The sequence below is a fragment of the Podarcis bocagei genome (genome assembly GCF_964188305.1).
Source record: "Podarcis bocagei genome assembly, chromosome: 7".
NCBI lineage: Eukaryota > Metazoa > Chordata > Lepidosauria > Squamata > Lacertidae > Podarcis > Podarcis bocagei.
In genome coordinates, this window is record NC_138132.1 from 1,292,883 (window position 1) to 1,317,867 (window position 24,985).

Consider the following 24,985-nt stretch of genomic DNA (forward strand, 5'->3'; position numbering starts at 1 on the left):
TCTTTATTGAATTACAGTTTCCATTCTCACGCTGCTGCGCGCAAACTCTACGTCTAGTAGCTAGATCGGCGAAGCTCCGTCTGAATCTCCGCCCCTTGTGCACCAACTTAATATCCTAGCCTTGCTCCACCTTTTCCGCCTGACTGTCCTCCTCTGGGTCCCTCTACCCCCCGGGGTTTCTTCCTTCCGGGATTCTTCTGACGCTGACCCGGACCCTCCTGCCTCCTTGCGCCGGGCTTTAGGACCTGGTTCCCTTTCGGGGCTGCTTACTGCGCCGCCTTCCTCTGCATTTGAACTTGGCGCGCGCGCCCAACCTTCCACCTTCCTCTTAACCGTTTCTTCGCTCCCCGATGGAGGTGTGGCCACTCCTGACTCATGCCCTCCCTCCTGTGGCGAGCTGCCAGCGCTTCCCCCCTGGCTCCCTTCCTCTTCCCTGCTTCCTGGCGGTGACGCTGGTCCCGATTTCCAGCTGCTCCCCCCTGAGTCCCTTCTGGCTCTATCTTCCTGGGGTGCCCCCCTTGACTCCCCCCTTGCCCTGGCCACTGGTGCTCCTTTCTGTGAATCCTCTGATTCACTGGAAAGACTAGGAGATCTCGGGTCGTCGTCATCACTCATCTTTTCTTCTGCCTCCTCCCCTTCGCTCTCTGTTTCCTCCCTTGCCCGTGCCTCTGCTCCTAAACCCCTGACATCCATCCCCCCCTCGAAGCCCCCCATTCCCCCCTCCCCTCCTTCCGGTGCTGGAGCTGGGGGCTGCTGTTGCAAAGGGACGAACGTCGGATATCGGTCGCTTCCCGTGGCGGGCCTCCATCTGAAGTCTTCCGGTTCTTCCTCCCTGCTCTCGTCGACGACAGTCACCTCCGCTTCCATCTCTGTGCCGCCGTGCTCGAAACCAGGGTCGTCCCCGAAAATGTCCATGTCCGTCTCTCCCTCACTTCCTCCTGGCGGCGTTGCTCGTCCTGAGCATTCCAGCCACTTTCTGCGGAACTGCTCCTCTGGCCTATCGTCCCACCAATACGAGGGTTCTGAGGCGGATCCCGAGGGTGACCCCTCCGGGGAACGGACGTCTCGTGTCGGTTCCTCGTCCGAGTCGAACCCCCGGAACGTGCTGGCCGAAAGCGTGGGCGTGAAAAGCCAGTCGTCGAAAAAGTCTGCTGGCATAGGTCTATGTGGGAAGAGGGCATGAAACTCGTCTTTGAGCAGAGGTTCGTCTAAGGCGTAGCCGGGCACCCAGCTGTTCACACTGGCCGGGGTGCCCTCCTTGGCGAGAAAGTATTCTACCCCCTCTTCCCCCCATCTGGAGTCCAAAATCTCCGTGACTTCGTTGATGCGCTCCTTCTGTGCCACTCCCGCGTGCCCTGTTCTGTCTCTGGCCGGACTCGGCGCCGTTCCGGGTTCCTGGAACCTGTGCGGTGCCTTGTAGGGAGTGAGCACCGATCTGTGGAATACCGGATGCATTCTGGAACCCTCCGGAAGTGCCAGTCTGAAAGCTACCGGGTTGACCTGCTCTTCGACTTGGTAGGGCCCCAGTTGCTTATGCCCTAGTTTCTTCTTGGCCAACGACCTGGCCGGCACTGCGTGGGCTGCTAACCAAACCCAGTCTCCCACGTGGAGCTCTTCTCCAACCCTTCTGTGCTTGTCTGCTTGTACCTTGTATGCGTGCTTGGCCAGCTCCAGGTGGCGCCTCAGCTGATCGTGGACCTCCTGCAACTCCGACGCGAACGCATCTGCTGTCTGCGGCTCCCCCTCCCCCATTCTTTCCAGTCCCGGGAAGGTTCTGGGGTGCCTCCCGTTGTTGGCGAAGAACGGCGTGACCCCCGTGGACACGTGCTTCGTGTTGTTGTAGGCGAACTCGGCAAGCGGCAGGTAATCCACCCACGTCGCAGGCTGTTGATTTGCATAACATCTCAGGTACTGCTGCATGATGGCATTGACCCGCTCCGCTTGCCCGTTGGTCTGCGGGTGTCTCGCCGACGCCAGGTTGATCTTGACGTTCAGGAAGCCCATCAGCTTCTGCCAGAAATTCGAGATGAACTGCCGCCCCCGGTCGGACAGAATAGACCGTGGCAGACCGTGAACCTTGAACACGTGGTCTATGAACAGTTTGGCGGTTTGCTCCGCCGTGGCCACCTTAGCACACGGAATGAAATGGGCCATCTTGGAAAACAGGTCCACCACCACCAGCACTGCCGTCTTGCCCCTTGAGCTGGGCAGATCCGTGACAAAGTCCAGGGCCACCCTTTCCCAAGGTTCGACCGGAGTTTGCAGCGGTTCCAACAGCCCGGCCGGCGGTTTGTGCACTGGCTTGGCCCTCTGGCAGGTGTCACACCTCGCCACGTAGTCTGCGACCTCCCCTCTCATTCCAGGCCACCAGAAATCCCTGGCTACTAATTCCACCGTCTTCTCCTTGCCAAAGTGCCCGGCCGTGGGCGCGTCGTGCAGCTGCTGCAGCACCTTGGCTCGAAGTTCGTCTCCCGGCACGTAGATGGCCCCTTTACGGATGAGCAATCCATCTCTTAGCTGGAAACCGTCGGCCGCTGCCTTGCCCCTTTGCACCTCTGCCATCTTTGCTTGTGCGAAGGAGTCCCCCTGCAACGCTCGTCGCACCGCCTCTAGGTCCACGGTTGCCGCGGCGCACGCCCACACTGTCGGTGCGAAGATGTGCATGGCGGCCGCTGGTGTTGCGTCCTCCAGATACTGTGGCTTACGGGAGAGAGCGTCTGCCATGATGTTGGTGTCCCCCGGGACATACTCTATTCGGAAGTCGAAGTTCGCAAAGAACTCAGCCCAACGTATCTGCCTCTGGTTCAGGAACTGTGCCGTGCGCCAGTGCTCTAGATTCTTGTGGTCCGTGCAAACCTGCACCGTGTGCTTGGCGCCGATTAGAAAGTGCCTCCACGCCTTGAACGCTGCGTGAATGGCCAGCAACTCCCTGTCCCATATGGTGTAGTTCTGCTCGGACTTGCTGAGCTTCCTGGAGTAAAACGCTCCCGGTCGCCACACCCCCTGCGGGTCTTTCTGCAGCAGGACCGCCCCCACGGCTCTGTCCGAAGCGTCTGTCTCCACCCTCATCGGCTTGCTGGGGTTGACATGAAGCAGCTGCTCTTCCGACGCGAAGAGACGCTTGAGTGCCTGGAAGGACTGCTCCGCCTGCTCTGTCCAAATGAACTTCTTTTTCTTGGAGCTAAGCGTGTCAGTGATGGCCGCCGTCTGCATCGCGAAGCCCTTGATAAACTTGCGATAGAAGTTCGCAAAGCCGACAAACCGTTGGACCTCCTTCCGGTTGCGCGGGCTCTTCCAATCCAACACCGCTCGAACCTTGGCGCTGTCCATGGCGAGCCCCTTGTCAGACAGCTTGTAGCCCAGAAAATCCACCTCCGTCACGTCGAATTGGCACTTCTCCAGCTTGGCGTAGAGCCTATGTTGCTTCAGCCTGCTCAGCACTTCCTTGACGTGTTTGTCATGCTCCTGCTGCGACTCCGAAAAGATCAGGATGTCATCTAAGAAACAGACGCACGTCTTGTAGAGAAGTCCCGCCAACACGTGATGCATAAATGCTTGAAAAACGTGGGAGCCATTTTGCAATCCAAAAGGCATAACTCTATATTCGTAGGTCCCCAGTGGCGTGAACATGGCTGTCTTCCACTCATCACCCTCCCGCATGCGAATGAGGTTGTACGCCCCCCGCAGGTCCAACTTGGTGAACACTCTGCCCTTCCGTACCTTTGCGAGGAGGTCGTCAATTCGGGGCATGGGGAAGTCCGATGGCCTAGTCACACTGTTCAAAATCCTGTAATCCACTACGAGTCTCTTTTGGGGCGTGTCCCGCTTCTTAACAAAGAATACGGGACTGCCCCCCACAGCCTTGGACTCCCGGATGAAGCCGCGCTGCAAATTATGATCAATGAACTCCTTGAGTTCTTGCAGTTCGTCCTCTGACATGGAATACAGCCTCCCTTTAGGCAGCGCCGCCCCCGGCAGCAGGTCAATTTTGCAGTCATATGGTCTGTGAGGGGGTAGCCTGTCAGCCTCCTTCTCGCAGAAAACTTCCAAAAATTCAGCGTACTTGTGGGGAATCGCTTGCAGCGTGCCTAGCAGCAGCTGTGACTCCTCTTCCTCTCCTTCCTGCCTGGGCACGATGCAGTGTTCAGCACAAAAGGAAGAGCCGAAGGTCAGCTGCCTCTGGTACCAAGCCATCGTTGGGCTGTGCTTGTCCAGCCAACTCATGCCCAATACAACGGGCGTGTCAGATAGTTGAGTGACGTTGAAGCTGATGATTTCTCTGTGATTCCCAAGTCGCATCACCATTGGTGGCGTCTGCTTCACCACTTGCCCCCCGAGCAGCTCCCTGCCATCCACCGTGACAACCTGCAGGGGCAGTGTGGCCGGCAGCAACTGCACAGCGTGCCTGTCGACAAAGTCCTGCCCTATAAAGTCCGCATTGCTGCCTGAGTCAATGGTGATTGGCACGTCTATGGTGATTCCATTGGGCAGCTGGAGAGATGCTGTGAGCCTCACTACTGGTTTGGGCGGGAGGGGGTTCACGGGCTGTAAAATCTCTGGGGACTGCGTCACTAACACGTCTGGCTGGGCCCCAGTGCCTCTTCCTCCAGCCAGACTGCGTCGTTTCCCTGCTGTGGTCCTCCTTGCTGCGTTGCTGCAGTCACCATTGCTGAGGCTGCAGTGAGCTTGTGGGGCCTCTGGGGACACTCTTTTGCCATATGCCCTGGTTCCTCACAGACGTAACACTTCCTGTTCCCTCTAGGAGGCTTCGCTTTCACTGCTGCCGGTGCTAGGGCTCTGGTTGCTGACTGAGCCCTTGCACCTCCAACCTCCATAGGTTCGGCTCCTCCTCCTGGCGGAGGCGTGGATTGCGCCCGCGCTGCTTCTCTGGGAAGGAAGGAGGGGCCCCTGGCTGGTTCGCGCCCTCCACGCCCTTCGTCCTTGCTCCACGGACGTCCTTCCAGCCTCACCGCCACTGCCAGTGCCCTCTGAACGACCTCCTGGGTGGTTCGGGGTCTCTCCCCCCTCGCGATCTCATCTTTAATCGAGTTGTGCAGCCCCTCCCAAAAGAGGTCTCTTACAGGAGCCGAATCTCTGTCCCATTCCAGGGCACTGACCAAGGCGAAAAAGCGGGCATGATACTGCCTGACGCTGGCCCTCCCTTGTCTCAGCCCATGCACCTCCTTCCGTGCAAGATCCACGTCAATACTTGATAAAAAGCACCCATCCATCGCTTTAATAAAGGCATCCGCATTCTGGAGCGCCGGATCCTTATCTCTCCATAAATTGCGTAGCCATGCTTTCGCATCCCCATGCAGATGGGACATGATGAACCCCACTCTCTCTTGTTCATCTCTAAAGTCTTTATGCAGCAGTTGCAGTGCGCACAGTACGTCGGCTCTAAAGTTGGGATACTGTTGCAGGTTCCCATCGAAGTGAGAGACCAGCCCGCCTGTCCGTCTCGCCAACCCAATTCCCTCCTGCCGGGGTGTCTGCTTTGTCAGCACGTCTAACCTGACCTGGAGATCCCTGCAGGCGGCAGCTGCCTCCTCCTCTCTCTTCCTGGATGCGAGAACCTCGGCGTTCAGTTGTGCCACTGCTTTTCTGAGGTCCTCTATCTGCTGCTCAGCCGTCATGTCGTCTGCCGTTCGTGAGCTCGCTAGTAGGCACCTGTTTCTCTCCCCTCCTCGAGGCTGTAGATGCCCACAATGGTGAGACGGAGCTTACTGTCAGAGCTGCTTGAAGATCCTAGCTCACAGAGGATCACGCTAGCCAGCGATCATTAAGTAAAAGTCTTTATTGAATTACAGTTTCCATTCTCACGCTGCTGCGCGCAAACTCTACGTCTAGTAGCTAGATCGGCGAAGCTCCGTCTGAATCTCCGCCCCTTGTGCACCAACTTAATATCCTAGCCTTGCTCCACCTTTTCCGCCTGACTGTCCTCCTCTGGGTCCCTCTACCCCCCGGGGTTTCTTCCTTCCGGGATTCTTCTGACGCTGACCCGGACCCTCCTGCCTCCTTGCGCCGGGCTTTAGGACCTGGTTCCCTTTCGGGGCTGCTTACTGCGCCGCCTTCCTCTGCATTTGAACTTGGCGCGCGCGCCCAACCTTCCACCTTCCTCTTAACCGTTTCTTCGCTCCCCGATGGAGGTGTGGCCACTCCTGACTCATGCCCTCCCTCCTGTGGCGAGCTGCCAGCGCTTCCCCCCTGGCTCCCTTCCTCTTCCCTGCTTCCTGGCGGTGACGCTGGTCCCGATTTCCAGCTGCTCCCCCCTGAGTCCCTTCTGGCTCTATCTTCCTGGGGTGCCCCCCTTGACTCCCCCCTTGCCCTGGCCACTGGTGCTCCTTTCTGTGAATCCTCTGATTCACTGGAAAGACTAGGAGATCTCGGGTCGTCGTCATCACTCATCTTTTCTTCTGCCTCCTCCCCTTCGCTCTCTGTTTCCTCCCTTGCCCGTGCCTCTGCTCCTAAACCCCTGACAGCCACGCTCCAAACTGTCGCAACAAACTTTCACACCATTTTGCCCAGGTCTCATAATTGTGCCGATTTAACTTTAGGCAGTCAGCAGCTTCAGAAGGTTGGAAAAACTCCTTTCCAGCTCTTCACTTGAGCCGTGAGCCTTATTCACTTCAGAGGCTCCTTATCTCGGCTACTCATAAATCTTGAGTTCTGCTTGGCTCAACTCCCAGACCAATTAGTCTGCCGGAGTTCAAAGAGACTTTGCCGCAGCAAGTTTTCCACATACCTCACAGCAGTCTGTCGCAGTCTTACTCTCCTGTAAGTGCCGTGAATCTGGGCCCGAAACCTGTTGTTGGGATACTGCCAGGGAGACAAAGTCCATCATGGCCCCACAAGTCATCTCCGGACGTCCATCAATCTCCCGTAGACACACAGTATCAGCAATTAGCGACACAAGCTCCAGAAATAGCCTGCCACATTCCAGAACTGGTGCACGCTCTATCAGCAGATAATGCACAGCGAAAGATGCACGCAGGAGAGTATTATTTACAAGTTTATTCAGCGTTGGTCAGAACAAAGAAAAACATGACTGCCAGCTTCAGCGTCTCTGGCACACAGAGAGAAACGAAAGCAATAGAAAACATAAACTTCCTGTGAACAGGAAATATGCAGACTCTGTGACTCACAAAGCCTGCTCCCTTTTAAGGTGGAACGGAAATATCCTAACAGTTTATGCACCAACCACTGGTGCTGAAGAAACTGAAATTGACCAATTCTATGAAGACTTACAATACCTTCTAGAAATGACACCAAAGAAGGATGTTATTCTCATTATAGGGGATTGGAATGCTAAAGTAGGGAGTCAAGAGATAAAAGGAACAACTGGCAAGTTTGGCCTTGGAGTTGAAAACGAAGCAGGGCAAAGGCTAATAGAGTTCTGCCAAGAAAACAAGCTTGTCATCACAAACACTCTTTTCCAACAACACAAGAGACGACTCTACACATGGACATCACCAGATGGGCAGCATCGAAATCAGATTGATTATATTCTCTGCAGCCAAAGATGGAGAAGCTCTATACAGTCAGCAAAAACAAGACCTGGAGCTGACTGTGGCTCAGATCACCAGCTTCTTATAGCAAAATTCAAGCTTAAACTGAAGAAAGTAGGAAAAACCACTGGGCCGGTAAGATACAATCTAAATCAAATCCCTTATGAATACACAGTGGAAGTGAGGAACAGGTTTAAGGATTTAGATTTGGTGGACAGAGTGCCTGAAGAACTATGGATGGAGGCTCGTAACATTATACAGGAGGCAGCAACTAAAACCATCCCAATGAAAAGGAAATGTAAGAAATGTAAGAAATTTTGGACTTCTGGCAAGTGATGGGCTGCACCTCACAACGGTTGGGAGGAATGTTTTTGCCAAAAATCTCAGAAACCTCATCAGGAGGGCTTTAAACTGACTAATGTGGGGGAGGGAGACAGTGCTCCTGAAGGTAGGAGTCTATCAATTAATGAAGATGATCATCCAAATGTCATAGACCAAATGGAGCAAACAGCACGCGGACCTAGTGGTGGGAGGAAAAAATCCTTAAATAAGAGACACGGGGGAATGATTAATGGACTTCAATGTCTGTACACTAATGCGCAAAGCATGGGAAATAAACAAGATGAGCTTGAGCTCTTGGTACAGCAAACTAAATATGACATAATAGGCATCACTGAAACCTGGTGGGATAAGTCCCACGATTGGAATGTAATAATGGGGGGATACAATCTATTTCAGAGAAACAGACCAGACAAGAAAGGAGGAGGAGTGGCGTTATATGTCAGGGATGTGTATACCTGTGAAGAGATCCAAGATTTAGAACCTCAAAGCCAAAGTGAGTGCATTTGGGTCAAAATTAAGGGAGAGAAGAATAACAGAGACCTCATTGTGGGAGTTTACTATAGATCCCCAAGCCAAACGGAGGACATAGATGATGCCTTCCTGGAACAGATGGCCAAGCATGCAAAAGGAAGGGAGATAGTAGTAATGGGGGACTTCAATTACCCGGATATTTGTTGGGCGTCAAACTCAGCCAAGAGCATAAGGTCAAACAGATTCCTCACTGGCCTTGCAGACAACTTCATTGTCCAGAAAGTGGGAGAAGCAACAAGAGGAACAGCCATTTTAGATCTGGTCCTAACCAATGTTGATGACCTGGTTAGTGGGGTAGAAGTGGAAGGATCATTAGGCGCGAGTGATCATGCTCTTCTGAAGTTTACTATACAGCGGAAAGGAGCAGCCAAGCATACTAGCACTCAATTTCTTGACTTTAAGAAAGCCGACTTCATAAAACTTAGGGAAGTGCTGGGTGAGATCCCATGGACAGGAATACTAAAAGGAAAGGGAGTTCATGATGGCTGGGAGTTTGTTAAGAGGGAGATAGTAAAAGCACAACGTCAGGCAATACCAATGAGACGGAAACATGGAAGGTGCCTAAAGAAGCCAGGGTGGCTATCTAAAGAACTTTTAACTGAATTAAGATTAAAAAAGGATGTGTACAAAAAATGGAAAAGGGGGGAAACCACCAAAGAGGAATTCAAACAAATAGCCAGCACGTGTAGACACAAAGTCAGAAAAGCTAAAGCACAGAATGAACTCAGGCTTGCTAGAGAGGTTAAAAGCAACAAAAAAGGCTTTTATGGGTATGTTCGTAGCAAAAGGAAGAACAAAGAAACAGTGGGGTCACTCAGAGGAGAAGATGGTGAAATGCAAACAGGGGACACAGAAAGGGCTGAACTCCTCAATGCCTTCTTTGCCTCAGTCTTCTCCGATAAAGAAAACAATGCCCGACCTGAAGAATTTGGAGCAAATGATTCAGCAAAGGAAACACAGCCCAGAATAACTAAGGAGACAGTACAAGAATATTTGGCTAGTTTAGATGTATTCAAGTCTCCAGGGCCAGATGAACTGCATCCAAGAGTATTAAAAGAACTGGCAGATGTGATCTCAGAACCACTGGCAGTCATCTTCGAGAAATCCTGGAGAACAGGCGAAGTCCCGGCAGACTGGAGGAGGGCAAATGTTGTCCCTATTTTCAAAAAGGGGAAAAGAGAGGACCCAAATAATTACCGCCCAGTCAGTCTGACATCAATAGCAGGGAAGATTCTGGAGCAGATCATTAAGCAAACAGTCTGTGAGCACCTAGAAAGGAATGCTGTGATCACCAATAGTCAGCATGGATTTCTGAAAAATAAGTCATGTCAGACTAACCTGATCTCATTTTTTGACAGAATTACAAGCCTGGTAGATGAAGGGAACTCAGTGGATATAGCCTACCTTGATTTCAGCAAGGTATTTGACAAGGTGCCCCATGATATTCTTGTAAAGAAGCTGGTAAAATGCGGTCTTGACTCTGCTACCACTCAGTGGATTTGTAACTGGCTGACTGACCGAACCCAAAGGGTGCTCATCAATGGTTCCTCTTCATCCTGGAGAAGAGTGACTAGTGGGGTGCCACAGGGTTCTGTCTTGGGCCCGGTCTTATTTAACATCTTTATCAATGACTTGGATGATGGACTCAAGGGCATCCTGATCAAATTTGCAGATGACACCAAACTGGGAGGGGTGGCTAACACCCCAGAGGACAGGATCACACTTCAAAACGACCTTGACAGATTAGAGAACTGGGCCAAAACAAACAAGATGAATTTTAACAGGGAGAAATGTAAAGTATTGCACTTGGGCAAAAAAAATGAGAGGCACAAATACAAGATGGGGGACACCTGGCTTGAGAACAGTACATGTGAAAAGGATCTAGGAGTCTTGGTTGACCACAAACTTGACATGAGCCAACAGTGTGACGCGGCAGCTAAAAAAGCCAATGCAATTCTGGGCTGCATCAATAGGAGTATAGCATCTAGATCAAGGGAAGTAATAGTGCCACTGTATTCTGCTCTGGTCAGACCACACCTGGAGTACTGTGTCCAGTTCTGGGCACCACAATTCAAGAAGGACACTGACAAACTGGAACGTGTCCAGAGGAGGGCAACCAAAATGGTCAAAGGCCTGGAAACGATGCCTTATGAGGAACGGCTAAGGGAGCTGGGCATGTTTAGCCTGGAGAAGAGGAGGTTAAGGGGTGATATGATAGCCATGTTCAAATATATAAAAGGATGTCACATAGAGGAGGGAGAAAGGTTGTTTTCTGCTGCTCCAGAGAAGCGGACACGGAGCAATGGATCCAAACTACAAGAAAGAAGATTCCACCTAAACATTAGGAAGAACTTCCTGACAGTAAGAGCTGTTCGACAGTGGAATTTGCTGCCAAGGAGTGTGGTGGAGTCTCCTTCTTTGGAGGTCTTTAAGCAGAGGCTTGACAACCATATGTCAGGAGTGCTCTGATGGTGTTTCCTGCTTGGCAGGGGGTTGGACTCGATGGCCCTTGTGGTCTCTTCCAACTCTATGATTCTATGATTCTATGATTCTATGAAAGCAAAGTGGCTGTCCAACAAGGCCTTACAAATAGCGGTGGAGAGAAGGCAAGCAAAATGCGAGGGAGGTAGTGAAAGATACAGGAAATTGAATGCAGATTTCCAAAGAATAGCAAGGAGAGACAAGAAGGCCTTCTTAAACGAGCAATGCAAAGAAATAGAGGAAAACAACAGAATGGGAAGAACCAGAGATCTGTTCAATAAAATTGGAGATATGAAAGGAACATTTCGTACAAAGATTTCCAGAATAAAAGACAAAAGTGGAAAGGACCTAACAGAAGCAGAAGACATCAAGAAGAGGTGGCAAGAATACACAGAGGAATTCTACTAGAAAGATATGGATGGCTCGTACACCCCAGGTAGTGTGGTTGCTGACCTTGAGCCAGACATCCTGGAGAATGAAGTCAAATGGGCCTTAGAAAGCACTGCTAATAACAAGGCCAGTGGAAGTGATGGTATTCCAGCTGAACTATTTAAAATTTTAAAAGATGATGCTGTTAAGGTGCTACACTCAATATGCCAGCAAGTTTGGAAAACTCAGCAGTGGCCAGAGGATTGGAGAAGATCAGTCTACATCCCAATCCCAAAGAAAGGCAGTGCCAAAGAATGCTCCAACTACCGCACAATTGCACTCATTTCACACGCTAGGAAGGTTATGCTTAAAATTCTACAAGGCAGGCTTAAGCAGTATGTGGACCGAGAACTCCCAGAAGTGCAAGCTGGATTTAGAAGAGGCAGAGGAACCAGAGACCAAATTGCAAACATGCGCTGGATTACGGAGAAAGCTAGAGAGTTCCAGAAAGGCATCTACTTCTGCTTCATTGACTATGCAAAAGCCTTAGACTGTGTCGACCACAGCAAACTATGGCAAGTTCTTAAAGAAATGGGAGTGCCTGATCACCTCATCTGTCTCCTGAGAAATCTCTATGTGGGACAAGAAGCTACAGTTAGAACTGGATATGGAACAACTGATTGGTTCAAAATTGGGAAAGGAGTACGACAAGGCTCTATATTGTCTCCCTGCTTATTTAACTTATATGCAGAATTCATCATGAGAAAGGCTGGGCTGGATGAATCCCAAGCCGGAAGTAAGATTGCCGGAAGAAATATCAACAACCTCAGATATGAAGATGACACAACCTCGATGGCAGAAAGTGAGGAGGAATTGGAGAACCTTTTAATGAGGGTGAAGGAGGAGAGCACAAAATATGGTCTGAAGCTCAACATCAAAAAAACGAAGATCATGGCCACTGGTCCCATCACCTCCTGGCAAATAGAAGGGGAAGAAATGGAGGCAGTGAGAGATTTTACTTTCTTGGACTCCATGATCACTGCAGATGGTGACAGCAGCCACGAAATTAAAAGACGCCTGCTTCTTGGGAGAAAAGCAATGACAAACCTAGACAGCATCTTAAAAAGCAGAGACATCACCTTGCCAACAAAGGTTTGTATAGTTCAAGCTATGGTTTTCCCAGTAGTGATGTATGGAAGTGAAAGCTGGACCATAAAGAAGGCTGATCGCCGAAGAATGGATGCTTTTGAATTATAGTGCTGGAGGAGACTCTTGAGAGTCCCATGGACTGCAAGAAGATCCAACCTCTCCATTCTGAAGGAAATCAGCCCTGAGTGCTCACTGGAAGGACAGATCCTGAAGCTGAGGCTCCAAGACTTTGGCCACCTCATGAGAAGAGAAGACTCCCTGGAAAAGACCCTGATGTTGGGAAAGATGGAGGGCGCAAGGAGAAGGGGACGACAGAGGACGAGATGGTTGGACAGTGTTCTCGAAGCTACCAGCATGAGTTTGACCAAACTGTGGGAGGCAGTGGAAGACAGGAGTGCCTGGCATGCTCTGGTCTATGGGGTCATGAAGAGTCGGGCACGACAAAACAACAACAACAACAAAATGTTGCACCATTCTCTTTACAACCAGGACCTCAGTGGGGCTCTTGACATTCTGATCCCCTATTTAAGTTCTCTTTTCCCAAAGCATGTGAAAGACCTCAGAGGAGAGACGCGAAGTCTCATATTGATTCTAGCTCAACTCAATCTTTCACAAAACATCAGCTGCCCTTCTGGGGTCAGATAAGGATGGAAGCTGTCGGCAATATACACATCACAGCTTTACACAGAGCAGGAGGGTGGCATGAGGCATACAAAAATCACGCCTAATACATTCTATCTAAAATGTTAAATGCAATTAATACTTGGACACTTCGAACAAAATCAAAATCTATAATATTTAATCTTCAATCAGCTATCATAATTTTTACACAAAGTCCTTCCTATGAAAGCTCAGCATGGACAGCAAGTGCACCAGTGTCGCCCAATCACTCTTATCCCTCTCCCCAGGCATGATGTGAAGAAGCTATTAAAGGAATGAATAAATCCTAATTTGCATCAGCCACCAGCCATAGCAACAAAATAACAATTCGATATACAAAGAATAAAAATAAAAAGTCAGTTATATAAAATACATTTCAGGGTTTTGAGTCAATAGTCAAACGGTGGATCTTATTTAGTTGCCCCAGCTAAAAACTTTGCAACCTTTGCTGTCACCTGCTCATCTTGATCTGCTAAGAGAAAGGACACTGTGAAGAAGGTATTAAACACCTTGGCCAAGGACTTGCAAGTCACAGCTCTGGGTACGTAGTAAGAATTCCTATTGGGCACCAGATGTGGCAAAGAACCTGGCTGCAAACCTCACCCTCATATTATTTAAAGTCTCCTAAAATTAAATCTGTATACAGCCACTACTACAGTTTGCCTCCAATGTGAATTCTTTGATGGGAAGCAAGACAGGCCCTGTGACTGAAGCTCTTTCCACATTCCAAGCACTGAAATCATTTTCCCCAGCTGTGAATTTTTGATGGATCTTGAGTTTGGCCTTCTCAGTGAATCTCTTTCCATATTCCAAGCACTGATACGGTTTCTCCCCTGTATGAATTATCCAATGGGAAGTGAGATGGACCCTCTGAGTGAAGTTATTTCCACATTCGAAGCACTGATAGGGCTTTTCTCCTGAATGAATTCTTTGATGGAAAGCAGGAGATGTACTCTGATTGAAGCTCTTTCCACTGATATGGTTTCTCCCCTTGTATTAATTGTTTGATGGACAGTGAGCTGGATTTTGGTTCTGAAGTTCTTTCCACATTCCAAGCACTGATATGGTATCTCCCCTGTATGAATTATATGATGGAAAGTGAGACATGCACTCAGATTGAAGCTCTGTCCACTGATAAGGTATCTCCCCTCTATGAATTTGCAGATGGGAAGTGAAAATGTCCTTTCTTCTGAAGTTCTTGCCACACTCTTGGCACTCAAAGGATTCCTCCCCTCTGTGAATTCTTTGATGGACGGTGACCTGGCTTTTGGTTCTGAAGCTCTTTCCACATTCTGAGCACTGATAGGGTTTCTCCCCACTATGAATTCTGTGATGGGGATTGAGTTGGCTGCTGCGACTGAAGCTCTTTCCACATTCCAAACACTGATATGGTTTCTCCCCTGTATGAATTTGCAGATGGAAAGTGAAACTGTCCTTCCGACTGAAGCTCTTGTCACACTCTTGGCATTGATAGGGTTTCTCTCCTGTATGAATTCTTTGATGGCCCATGAGATGATGTCGTTGAGCAAAGCTCTTTCCACATTCTAAGCATTGATATGGTTTTTCCCCTGTATGAATTCTCTGATGGACAGTAAACTTGCTTTTGCTAATGAAGCTCTTTCCACATTCCAAGCACAGATGGGGTTTCTCCCCTGTATGAATTCTCTGATGGTCAGTGAGCTGGGGTCTTTCAATGAATCTCTTTCCACATTCCAAGCATTGATATGGTTTCTCCCCCGAATGAATTCTCTGATGGTCATTCAGCTGGCGTCTTTCAATGAAGCTCTTTCCACATTCCAAGCACTGATAGGGTTTCTCCCCTGTATGAATTCTCTGATGGACAGTGAGATGGGTGCTCTGAGTAAATTTCTTTCCACATTCCAAGCACTGGTAGGGTTTCTCCCCTGTATGAATTCTTTGATGGACAGTGAGCTGGCCTTTTTGACTGAAGCTCTTTCCACATTCCAAGCAATGATATGGTGTCTCCCCTGTATGAATTCTCTGATGTCTAGTGAAAAGGTCCTTTCGACTGAAGCTCTTTCCACATTCCAAGCACTGATATGGTTTTTCCCCTGTATGATTTCTTTGATGGTAAGTGAAACTGTCCTTTCGACTGAAGCTCTTTCCACATTCTAAGCACTGATAGGTATTATTCCAGATGGGATTAATTTGATGGAAAGTGGAATGGGAGCTCTGACTGAAGCTCTCTCCGCACTCTAAATATGGATATGGCTCCTCCACTGTGTGGATTTCGTAGTGGTCTCCCTCACTCTTCATTTCCAATTCCTCACCACCTGCAACTGAGAGACAAACAGATTAGAGCCTCAGGAATAAATGCAGCCCCGACTAATGGAGTAATGCCAATTAATGCTTCTGACAAAGAAAGAACTGAAGGGAATTATATAATAATAGTAATAGTAATAGTAACATTATTATTTACACCCCACCCATCTGGCTGGCTTTCCCCAGTCACTCTGGGCAGCTTAGAGCATATATAAAAGCATAGTAAAACATCAAGAATAGAAAACTTCCTGATACAGGGCTGCCTTCAGTCTTCTAATATTTGTGTCCTTGACATCTGAATTGGGGGGGGGAGGTCCACAGCTTCCATCATGGTGTTCTGTTGCACCAGAAGTGGTTTAGTCCTGCTGGCCACATGACCCGGAAAGCTGTCTATGGACAAACGCCAGTTCCCTCGGCCTGAAAGTGAGATGAGCGCCGCACCCCATAGTCGCCTTTGACTGGACTTAACAGTCCAGGAGTCATTTCCCTTTACTTTTAGCTGCCATGACTGAGAAGATGGGAGGTCTTCCTACAGGTTCACTGCCTGAGATTCAAAAAGCCTGGCTGCTTTCTGGGATGGATTTTATTAGGCCCAATCACGGAAACTTTGCCAACTCCAATGCCAATCCTACCTTTGGTCAACCAAAGACAGAAAGAAGCAAGAACAGAAACAAAAACCCTGACAGAACCCACTTCTACTTCCCAAACCAATCTGAATCCTACATTTAAGAAGACCTGGGCAGTTCAGAGGCCCTGTCCATGTTTCACAAAGGCAGAATAGAAGGAAGAATATTCACAGGGGAAACCATCATTAGCCATCCATCCAAGGTTTGCTGTGAGAGTGTTAACATCTCAGGTGCTGTGGGTGGCGCTGTTGAGCCCCATCAAAATATCATAGGTTTGTCACCTAGAGAGATTGAATTACAAAGCAGATAAGATTATCCAATAGGGAGCCTTACCGAGAGAGTCCAAGATCCCATGAATCTCTTCCATGACCTCCTGATGCAGAGCTCTCTGGTCAGGATCCAGCAACGCCCACTCCTCATCTGTGATATAGACAGCTACATCTTCAAAGCACACTGGACCCTAACAGAAAAAGAAAAAGGCTGTCCTCTTAGACCTAATAAAGGTGATCTGTTACACTTTACTCTGTTGTTTTCTGCCTCTTAATTGCTGTTCTGTTTTAATGGGTTTGTTTTGCTGCACATTTTGATTATGGGTGCATATTTTAATGTCTTAATATGACCTAGCAGGGCAGCAGTTGAAGAAGGAGCAAAAAAGGTTTTCTTGTGTGTGTGTGTCTCTTTGTGGCTGATTAGCTGTTTTCCCTGTGCAAAGGTCAGAGGGGGCAGGGTTTCTGTTGAGGAAGGTGATTAGCTGTGGGAGGAGCTTATCAGAGCTAGCAGGGCAGCGGCGCGCGCCTAGCGGCGCGCACAGTTTGATCCATCTTTTAGATTTAGGGGAGCTAGTCTGAAACGTTTGTTGGGGGAGACCTAGGTTTTTTGTGGGGGGAGTTATTTGTCCTGTCTGCACACTTTTTATGATGGAGGACCGCTGTAGCCACCCCCAACGACACATTCTCAAGATGGAGGGGGAGGGAACAGCTGCTGTCGCCTGCGGTTCCTGCGCAATGTTTGCCATCTTGCCAAAGGTTGCAGGCAGTTTTACCTGCAGCAATTGCATGTTGATTGCCCTCTTAAAAGACAAAGTCCAGCAACTGGAGGAACGTGTATGTCAGAGCTGCTCGAAGATCCTAGCTCACAGAGGATCACGCTAGCCAGCGATCATTAAGTAAAAGTCTTTATTGAGTTACAGTTTCCATTCTCAAGCTGCTGCGTGCAACTCTACGTCTAGTAGCTAGATCGGCGAAGCTCCGTCTGAGTCTCCGCCCCTTGTGCACCAACTTAATATCCTAGCCCTGCTCCACCTTTTCCGCCTGACTGTTCTCCTCTGGGTCCCTCTGCCCCCCGGGGTTTCTTCCTTCCGGGATTCTTCTGACGCTGACCCGGACCCTCCTGCCTCCTTGCGCCGGGCTTTAGGACCTGGCTCCCTTTCCGGGCTGCTTACTGCGCCGCCTTCCTCTGCATTTGAACTTGGCGCGCGCGCCCAACCTTCCACTTTCCGCTTAACCGTTTCTTCGCTCCCCGATGGAGGTGTGGCCACTCCTGACTCATGCCCTCCCTCCTGTGGTGAGCTGCCAGCGCTTGCCCCCTGGCTCCCTTCCTCTTCCCTGCTCCCTGGCGGTGACGCTGGTCCCGATTTCCAACTGCTCTCCTCTGAGTCCCCTCTGGCTCTATCTTCCTGGGGTGCCCCCCTAGACTCCCCCCTTGCCCTGGCCACTGGTGCTCTTTTCTGTGAATCCTCTGATTCACTGGAAAGACTCGGAGATCTCGGGTCGTCGTCATCACTCATCTTTTCTTCTGCCTCCTCCCCTTCGCTCTCTGTTTCCTCCCTTGCCCTTGCCTCTGCTCCTAAACCCCTGACAGTGTAGCTACGCTGCAAAGAATTAGAGAGCTGGAGCTCTTCTTGGAAGCAACAGAGCACACCGTCTCCACCAAGGAGGAGACAGGGGACTCCCCTGAGAAGGAGGCTAGTTCACCAACACAGGAGCCAGATATATGGAGAAACGTGACTCAAAGAAGTAGGAGGCCCAGGGTTCGCTCTGACTGTTTAGAAATACACAATCGCTTTGAGGTCCTCTCCCCTAGCATGGAAGACGAAGAGCAGACTCCATTTGAAGATCTCTCCCTCATTTCAGTCGATCAGGTATATGAAGATGAGCAGCAAAGTCAGTCCTCAGGGAATGTGCAGGCGACCTTGGAACGGACAGCTCATGGAAGAACCCCGACCAAACCTAAGAGGAGGCGTGTAGTGGTGATAGGGGATTCCCTACTGAGGGGAACAGAAGCAGTGATCTGTGGGCCTGACAAGATGTCTCGGGAAGTGTGCTGTCTCCCCGGGGCTAAGATCCAAGATGTAACTGAACGACTGCAAGGAATCATAAAACCCACTGACAAATACCCCTTCCTCTTGGTTCATGTGGGAACCAATGACACTGCAAGCAATAGCCTCCAGAAGATCAAAAGAGACTACGAGGCTCTCGGCAGGAAATTGAAGCAACTAAATGCACAAATTGTCATCTCATCTGTCCTCCCAGTTGTACGACGTGGCCCAGGGAGAGAGGGGGAAATAGTGGAAGTGAACAGCTGGCTTCGCAAATGGTGTAAACAGGAACAGTTTGGATTCTTAGATCACGGACTGCAGTTTCTTGAAGATGGACTTCTGGCAAGCGATGGGCTGCACCTCACAACGGTTGGGAGAAATGTTTTTGCCAAAAATCTCAGAAACCTCACCAGGAGGGCTTTAAACTGACTAATGTGGGGGAGGGAGACAGTGCTCCTGAAGGTAGGAGTCTATCAATTGATGAAGATGATCATCCAAATGTCATAGACCAAATGGAGCAAACAGCACGCAGACCTAGTGGTGGGAGGAAAAAATCCTTAAATAAGAGACACGGGGGAATGATTAATGGACTTCAATGTCTGTACACTAATGCGCGAAGCATGGGAAATAAACAAGATGAGCTTGAGCTCTTGGTACAGCAAACTAAATATGACATAATAGGCATCACTGAAACCTGGTGGGATAAGTCCCATGATTGGAATGTAATAATGGGGGGATACAATCTATTTCAGAGAAACAGACCAGACAAGAAAGGAGGAGGAGTGGCGTTATATGTCACGGATGTGTATACCTGTGAAGAGATCCAAGATTTAGAACCTCAAAGCCAAAGTGAGAGCATTTGGGTCAAAATTAAGGGAGAGAAGAATAACAGAGACCTCATTGTGGGAGTTTACTATAGATCCCCAAGCCAAACGGAGGACATAGATGATGCCTTCCTGGAACAGATGGCCAAGCATGCAAAAGGAAGGGAGATAGTAGTAATGGGGGACTTCAATTACCCGGATATTTGTTGGATGTCAAACTCAGCCAAGAGCATAAGGTCAAACAGATTCCTCACTGGCCTTGCAGACAACTTCATTGTCCAGAAAGTGGGAGAAGCAACAAGAGGAACAGCCATTTTAGATCTGGTCCTAACCAATGTTGATGACCTGGTTAGTGGGGTAGAAGTGGAAGGATCATTAGGCGCGAGTGATCATGCTCTTCTGAAGTTTACTATACAGCGGAAAGGAGCAGCCAAGCATACTAGGACTCAATTTCTTGACTTTAAGAAAGCCGACTTCATAAAACTTAGGGAAGTGCTGGGTGAGATCCCATGGACAGGAATACTAAAAGGAAAGGGAGTTCATGATGGCTGGGAGTTTGTTAAGAGGGAGATAGTAAAAGCACAACTTCAGGCAATACCAATGAGACGGAAACATGGAAGGTGCCTAAAGAAGCCAGGGTGGCTATCTAAAGAACTTTTAACTGAGTTAAGATTAAAAAAGGATGTGTACAAAAAAATGGAAAAGGGGGGAAACCACCAAAGAGGAATTCAAACAAATAGCCAGCACATGTAGACACAAAGTCAGAAAAGCTAAAGCACAGAATGAACTCAGGCTTGCTAGAGAGGTTAAAAGCAACAAAAAAGGCTTTTATGGGTATGTTCGTAGCAAAAGGAAGAACAAAGAAACAGTGGGGTCACTCAGAGGAGAAGATGGTGAAATGCAAACAGGGGACACAGAAAGGGCTGAACTCCTCAATGCCTTCTTTGCCTCAGTCTTCTCCGATAAAGAAAACAATGCCTGACCTGAAGAATTTGGAGCAAATGATTCAGCAAAGGAAACACAGCCCAGAATAACTAAGGAGATAGTACAAGAATACTTGGCTAGTTTAGATGTATTCAAGTCTCCAGGGCCAGATGAACTGCATCCAAGAGTATTAAAAGAACTGGCAGATGTGATCTCAGAACCACTGGCAGTCATCTTCGAGAAATCCTGGAGAACAGGCGAAGTCCCGGCAGACTGGAGGAGGGCAAATGTTGTCTCTATTTTCAAAAAGGGGAAAAGAGAGGACCCAAATAATTACCGCCCAGTCAGTCTGACATCAATAGCAGGGAAGATTCTGGAGCAGATCATTAAGCAAACAGTCTGTGAGCACCTAGAAAGGAATGCTGTGATCACCAATAGTCAGCATGGATTTCTGAAAAATAAGTCATGTCAGACTAACCTGATCTCGTTTTTTGACAGAATTACAAGCCTGGTAGATGAAGGAAACGCAGTGGATGTAGCCTTCCTTGATTTCAGCAAGGCATTTGACAAGGTGCCCCATGATATTCTTGTAAAGAAGCTGGTAAAATGCGGTCTTGACTATGCTACCACTCAGTGGATTTGTAACTGGCTGACTGACCGAACGCAAAGGGTTCTCATCAATGGTTCCTCTTCATCCTGGAGAAGAGTGACTAGTGGGGTGCCACAGGGTTCTGTCTTGGGCCCGGTCTTATTCAACATCTTTATCAACGACTTGGATGATGGACTCAAGGGCATCCTGATCAAATTTGCAGATGACACCAAACTGGGAGGGGTGGCTAACACCCCAGAGGACAGGATCACACTTCAAAATGACCTTGACAGATTAGAGAACTGGGCCAAAACAAACAAGATGAACTTTAACAGGGAGAAATGTAAAGTATTGCACTTGGGCAAAAAAAATGAGAGGCACAAATACAAGATGGGGGACACCTGGCTTGAGAGCAGTACATGTGAAAAGGATCTAGGAGTCTTGGTTGACCATAAACTTGACATGAGCCAACAGTGTGACGCGGCAGCTAAAAAACCCAATGCAATTCTGGGCTGCATCAATAGGAGTATAGCATCTAGATCAAGGGAGGTAATAGTGCCACTGTATTCTGCTCTGGTCAGACCTCACCTGGAGTACTGTGTCCAGTTCTGGGCACCACAATTCAAGAAGGACACTGACAAACTGGAACGTGTCCAGAGGAGGGCAACCAAAATGGTCAAAGGCCTGGAAACGATGCCTTATGAGGAACGGCTAAGGGAGCTGGGCATGTTTAGCCTGGAGAAGAGGAGGTTAAGGGGTGATATGATAGCCATGTTCCAATATATAAAAGGATGTCACATAGAGGAGGGAGAAAGGTTGTTTTCTGCTGCTCCAGAGAAGCGGACACGGAGCAATGGATCCAAACTACAAGAAAGAAGATTCCACCTAAACATTAGGAAGAACTTCCTGACAGTAAGAGCTGTTCGACAGTGGAATTTGCTGCCAAGGAGTGTGGTGGAGTCTCCTTCTTTGGAGTTCTTTAAGCAGAGGCTTGACAACCATATGTCAGGAGTGCTCTGGTGTTTCCTGCTTGGCAGGGGGTTGGACTCGATGGCCCTTGTGGTCTCTTCCAACTCTATGATTCTATGATTCTATCTTCCATTCCTGGGTTAGGTGATTGAGAGAGCGGTTGCTGAACAGCTTGGCAGGTTTCTGGATGAAACATTGGCTCTGGATCCATTCCATTCCAGCTTCCGCGCTGGTCATGGGACCGAGACAGCTCTGGTCGCCCTAACAGATGATCTCCGCAGGCAGCTGGATTGAGGCAGGTCGGGGCTGCTGATTCTTCTAGACCTGCCAGCAGCCTTCAACATGGTCGATCACAAATTCCTGGACCACCGCCCTGCCGATGTGGGGGATCCAGGGCACAGTCCTTCAATGGCTGAACTCGTTTCTCTCTGGTCGGGGACAGAGGGTGGTGCTTGGGGGGGAATTGTCATCGCGCCACTCCTTAGTGTGTGGAGTGCCTCAGGGTGCGATTCTCTCCCTGATGCTTTTTAACATCTTTATGCGCCCCCTTGCCCAGCTTGTCCAGAGTTTTGGGCTGGGCTGCCATCAGTATGCTGATGACACCCAACTCTATCTGTTGATGGATGGCCATCCTGACTCGGCCCCAGACACACTGACCAGATGTTTGGAAGCTGTGGCTGGATGGTTTCGTGGGAGCCGGTTGAAGTTGAATCCTTCAAAGACAGAAGTCCTCTGGCTGGGACGGGACGATATGGGATTGAGGGGGCAACTCCCATCTCTTGCGGGGGTGCAATTAGTGCCAGCACCGTCCGTTAAGAGTTTGGGTGTAATCTTCGAACACCTCCCTTTCCATGGAGGCGCAGATTACAGCTATAACAAAGGCGGCATTTTTTCATCTCCGCCAAGCTAAGCAGTTGGCTCCTTATCTCTCTCGCCCTGACCTACCCACTGTGATCCACGCGACGGTCACCTCCAGACTGGATTATTGTAACTCACTCTACGTGGGGCTGCCCTTGAGATTGACCCAGAAACTCCAGCGGGTGCAGAATGCCGCGGCGAGACTCCTTATGGGGTCTTCGCTGCGAGATCACATTCACCCGGTACTATACCAGCTGCACTGGCTCCCAGTGGAGTACAGGATCAGGTTTAAGGTGCTGGTTTTAACCTTTAAAGCCCTATATGGCCTGGGACCCTCGTACCTACGGGACCGCCTCTCCTGGTATGTCCCACAGAGGAACTTACAGTCTTCACGCAAAAACATCCTGAAGGTCCCAGGCCTCAGAGAGGTTAGGCTGGCCTCAATTAGAGCCAGGGCCTTCTCGGCTGCGGCTCCAATCTGGTGGAACGCTCTGTCACAAGAGACTAGGGCCTTGCGGGATTTGACATCTTTCCACAGGGCCTGCAAGACAGAGCTGTTCCACCAGGCCTTTGGTCAGGGCGCAGCCTGACCCCCTCCTTTGGCAATCTGCACAGAATTTTGCTTAACGTTTGCCATCAATTTGATTTTAATTAATTTTTATAATGAAATGTTTTTAGAGTGTTGCACTATTTTATTGTTGTTAGCCGCCCTGAGCCTGGCTTCGGCTGGGGAGGGCGGGATATAAATAAAAATTATTATTATTAAATTTATTATTAATGGAATCCTTTTATTGTTTATTTTAATGATGAACATAAAGAACCTGGTCTTCTCCAGATCATGGTTTTCCTGTTTGCCACATGGAAGGATCCCTTCTCTCCTCTCCCTGTTTTTGGTTCTGGGGGGTGGGGGGAGAGAGAGACCTCCAGGTGCCCCCCAGCAAACTTCAAGGTGACAGGGGGCATGTGAGGAGAGGGGGGAAAGCCCCATTGTGTGAATGAGGACGTGAATCCTGGCCAGAAGTCTATGTCAGGGAACTGCCATCGGAACAGGGGCAGGAAACAGAGGGGCAGTTGTGTTACAGGGAGCCTCCGAAAATCTTGCGAAGCAGTTCCTCTTCAGGTGACGAGGAAAGCCCCACCTGCACTGGGGAAGAGGTGAAAGGACCAGAGGATGCTGCTGGGAGCCTCAGCACCGCTCCTGGTCAAGCATGCCCCTTCTGTCACCTGCGCAGAAGTCTAAAGTGCAAAGAGGGAAGGAAAAGGCTGGACGCAACGAGGCTTTTATGCTGGGGAAGGTCCAGGAAACAAGCACTCCCAGATTCTGCCAGCGATTGAGGCAGACATGAACTTTGAAGTTCCGCACTGTAAATAGTTTTGCACCTAAATAAAACCTGTAAAAGACAGGTCGGAGTCCTAACAGTGTGACGCGGCATCTAAAAGAGCCAATGCAATTCTGGGCTGCATCAATAGGAGTATAGCATCTAGATCAAGGGAAGTAATAGTGCCACTGTATTCTGCTCTGGTCAGACCTCACCTGGAGTACTGTGTCCAGTTCTGGGCACCACAGTTCAAGAAGGAGACTGACAAACTGGAATGTGTCCAGAGGAGGGCAACCAAAATGGTCCAAGGCCTGGAAACGATGCCTTATGAGGAACGGCTAAGGGAGCTGGGCATGTTTAGCCTGGAGAAGAGGAGGTTAAGGGGTGATATGATAGCCATGTTCAAATATATAAAAGGATGTCACATAGAGGAGGGAGAAAGGTTGTTTTCTGCTGCTCCAGAGAAGCGGACACGGAGCAATGGATCCAAACTACAAGAAAGAAGATTCCACCTAAACATTAGGAAGAACTTCCTGACAGTAAGAGCTGTTCGACAGTGGAATTTGCTGCCAAGGAGTGTGGTGGAGTCTCCTTCTTTGGAGGTCTTTAAGCAGAGGCTTGACAACCATATGTCAGGAGTGCTCTGATGGTGTTTCCTGCTTGGCAGGGGGTTGGACTCGATGGCCCTTGTGGTCTCTTCCAACTCTATGATTCTATGATTCTATGATTCTATTCTATGAGTCCTGCCTGGTTACTCGTGAGCAACCACCCGTGCCTTCTGACAGTCTATTTTAGCCTTCAATCTAGAAATAGAACCTCAATAGTTAATAAATAAAATTAGTGACCTTCAGAAGGTGAGGTGGCACTTCCTTGTTCTCAGCACATAAATCTCACTGAATGGTGTTTCATCGTTTGCACCCCGAGCAACTCTGGCTGCCCCAACCCGCTGCCTTACCCACTGTAGGTGAAGTTCACTCTTCATTAGAAGAAGCCTAATGAGCCCAGGAACACTTCTTGTAGGTCTTGCCTCCATGAAGGTCTTTCAGGGGCTGAAGGTCCCTGCCTTCCCCCAACTGCCAAACTCCCCTCCTCTCCTGGGCTCTTCCCTTGCAATCTGAGACTGCTCCTCCTGCTTCTTGGCTCTCCGAGTTGTGGGAGACAAGCAGGGAGGAGAGCTTGTCACAGGAGGGTAGGGAGTCTCCCATGCCTCTACAACAACCAGAGCCCTCTCTGCCT

The 24,985-nt window shown here is 49.4% G+C and overlaps 1 protein-coding gene across 1 annotated transcript in view; it reads right to left on the reverse strand.

Annotated features, from left to right (window-relative positions):
- Nucleotides 1-13,157: 13,157 nt before the first annotated feature.
- The window catches only part of LOC308590354 (uncharacterized protein), a 64,548-nt gene continuing 52,720 nt past the window's right edge, over nt 13,158-24,985 (reverse strand). Inside the window, exons 5-6 of the mRNA XM_081200348.1 lie at nt 16,283-16,409; nt 13,158-15,340 (exon numbers count right to left, since the gene is read on the reverse strand). Of these exons, the coding sequence (XP_081056474.1) occupies nt 14,037-15,340; nt 16,283-16,409 (1,431 nt within the window). The 3' untranslated portion in view covers nt 13,158-14,036. The remainder of the gene's footprint in view (nt 15,341-16,282; nt 16,410-24,985) is intronic.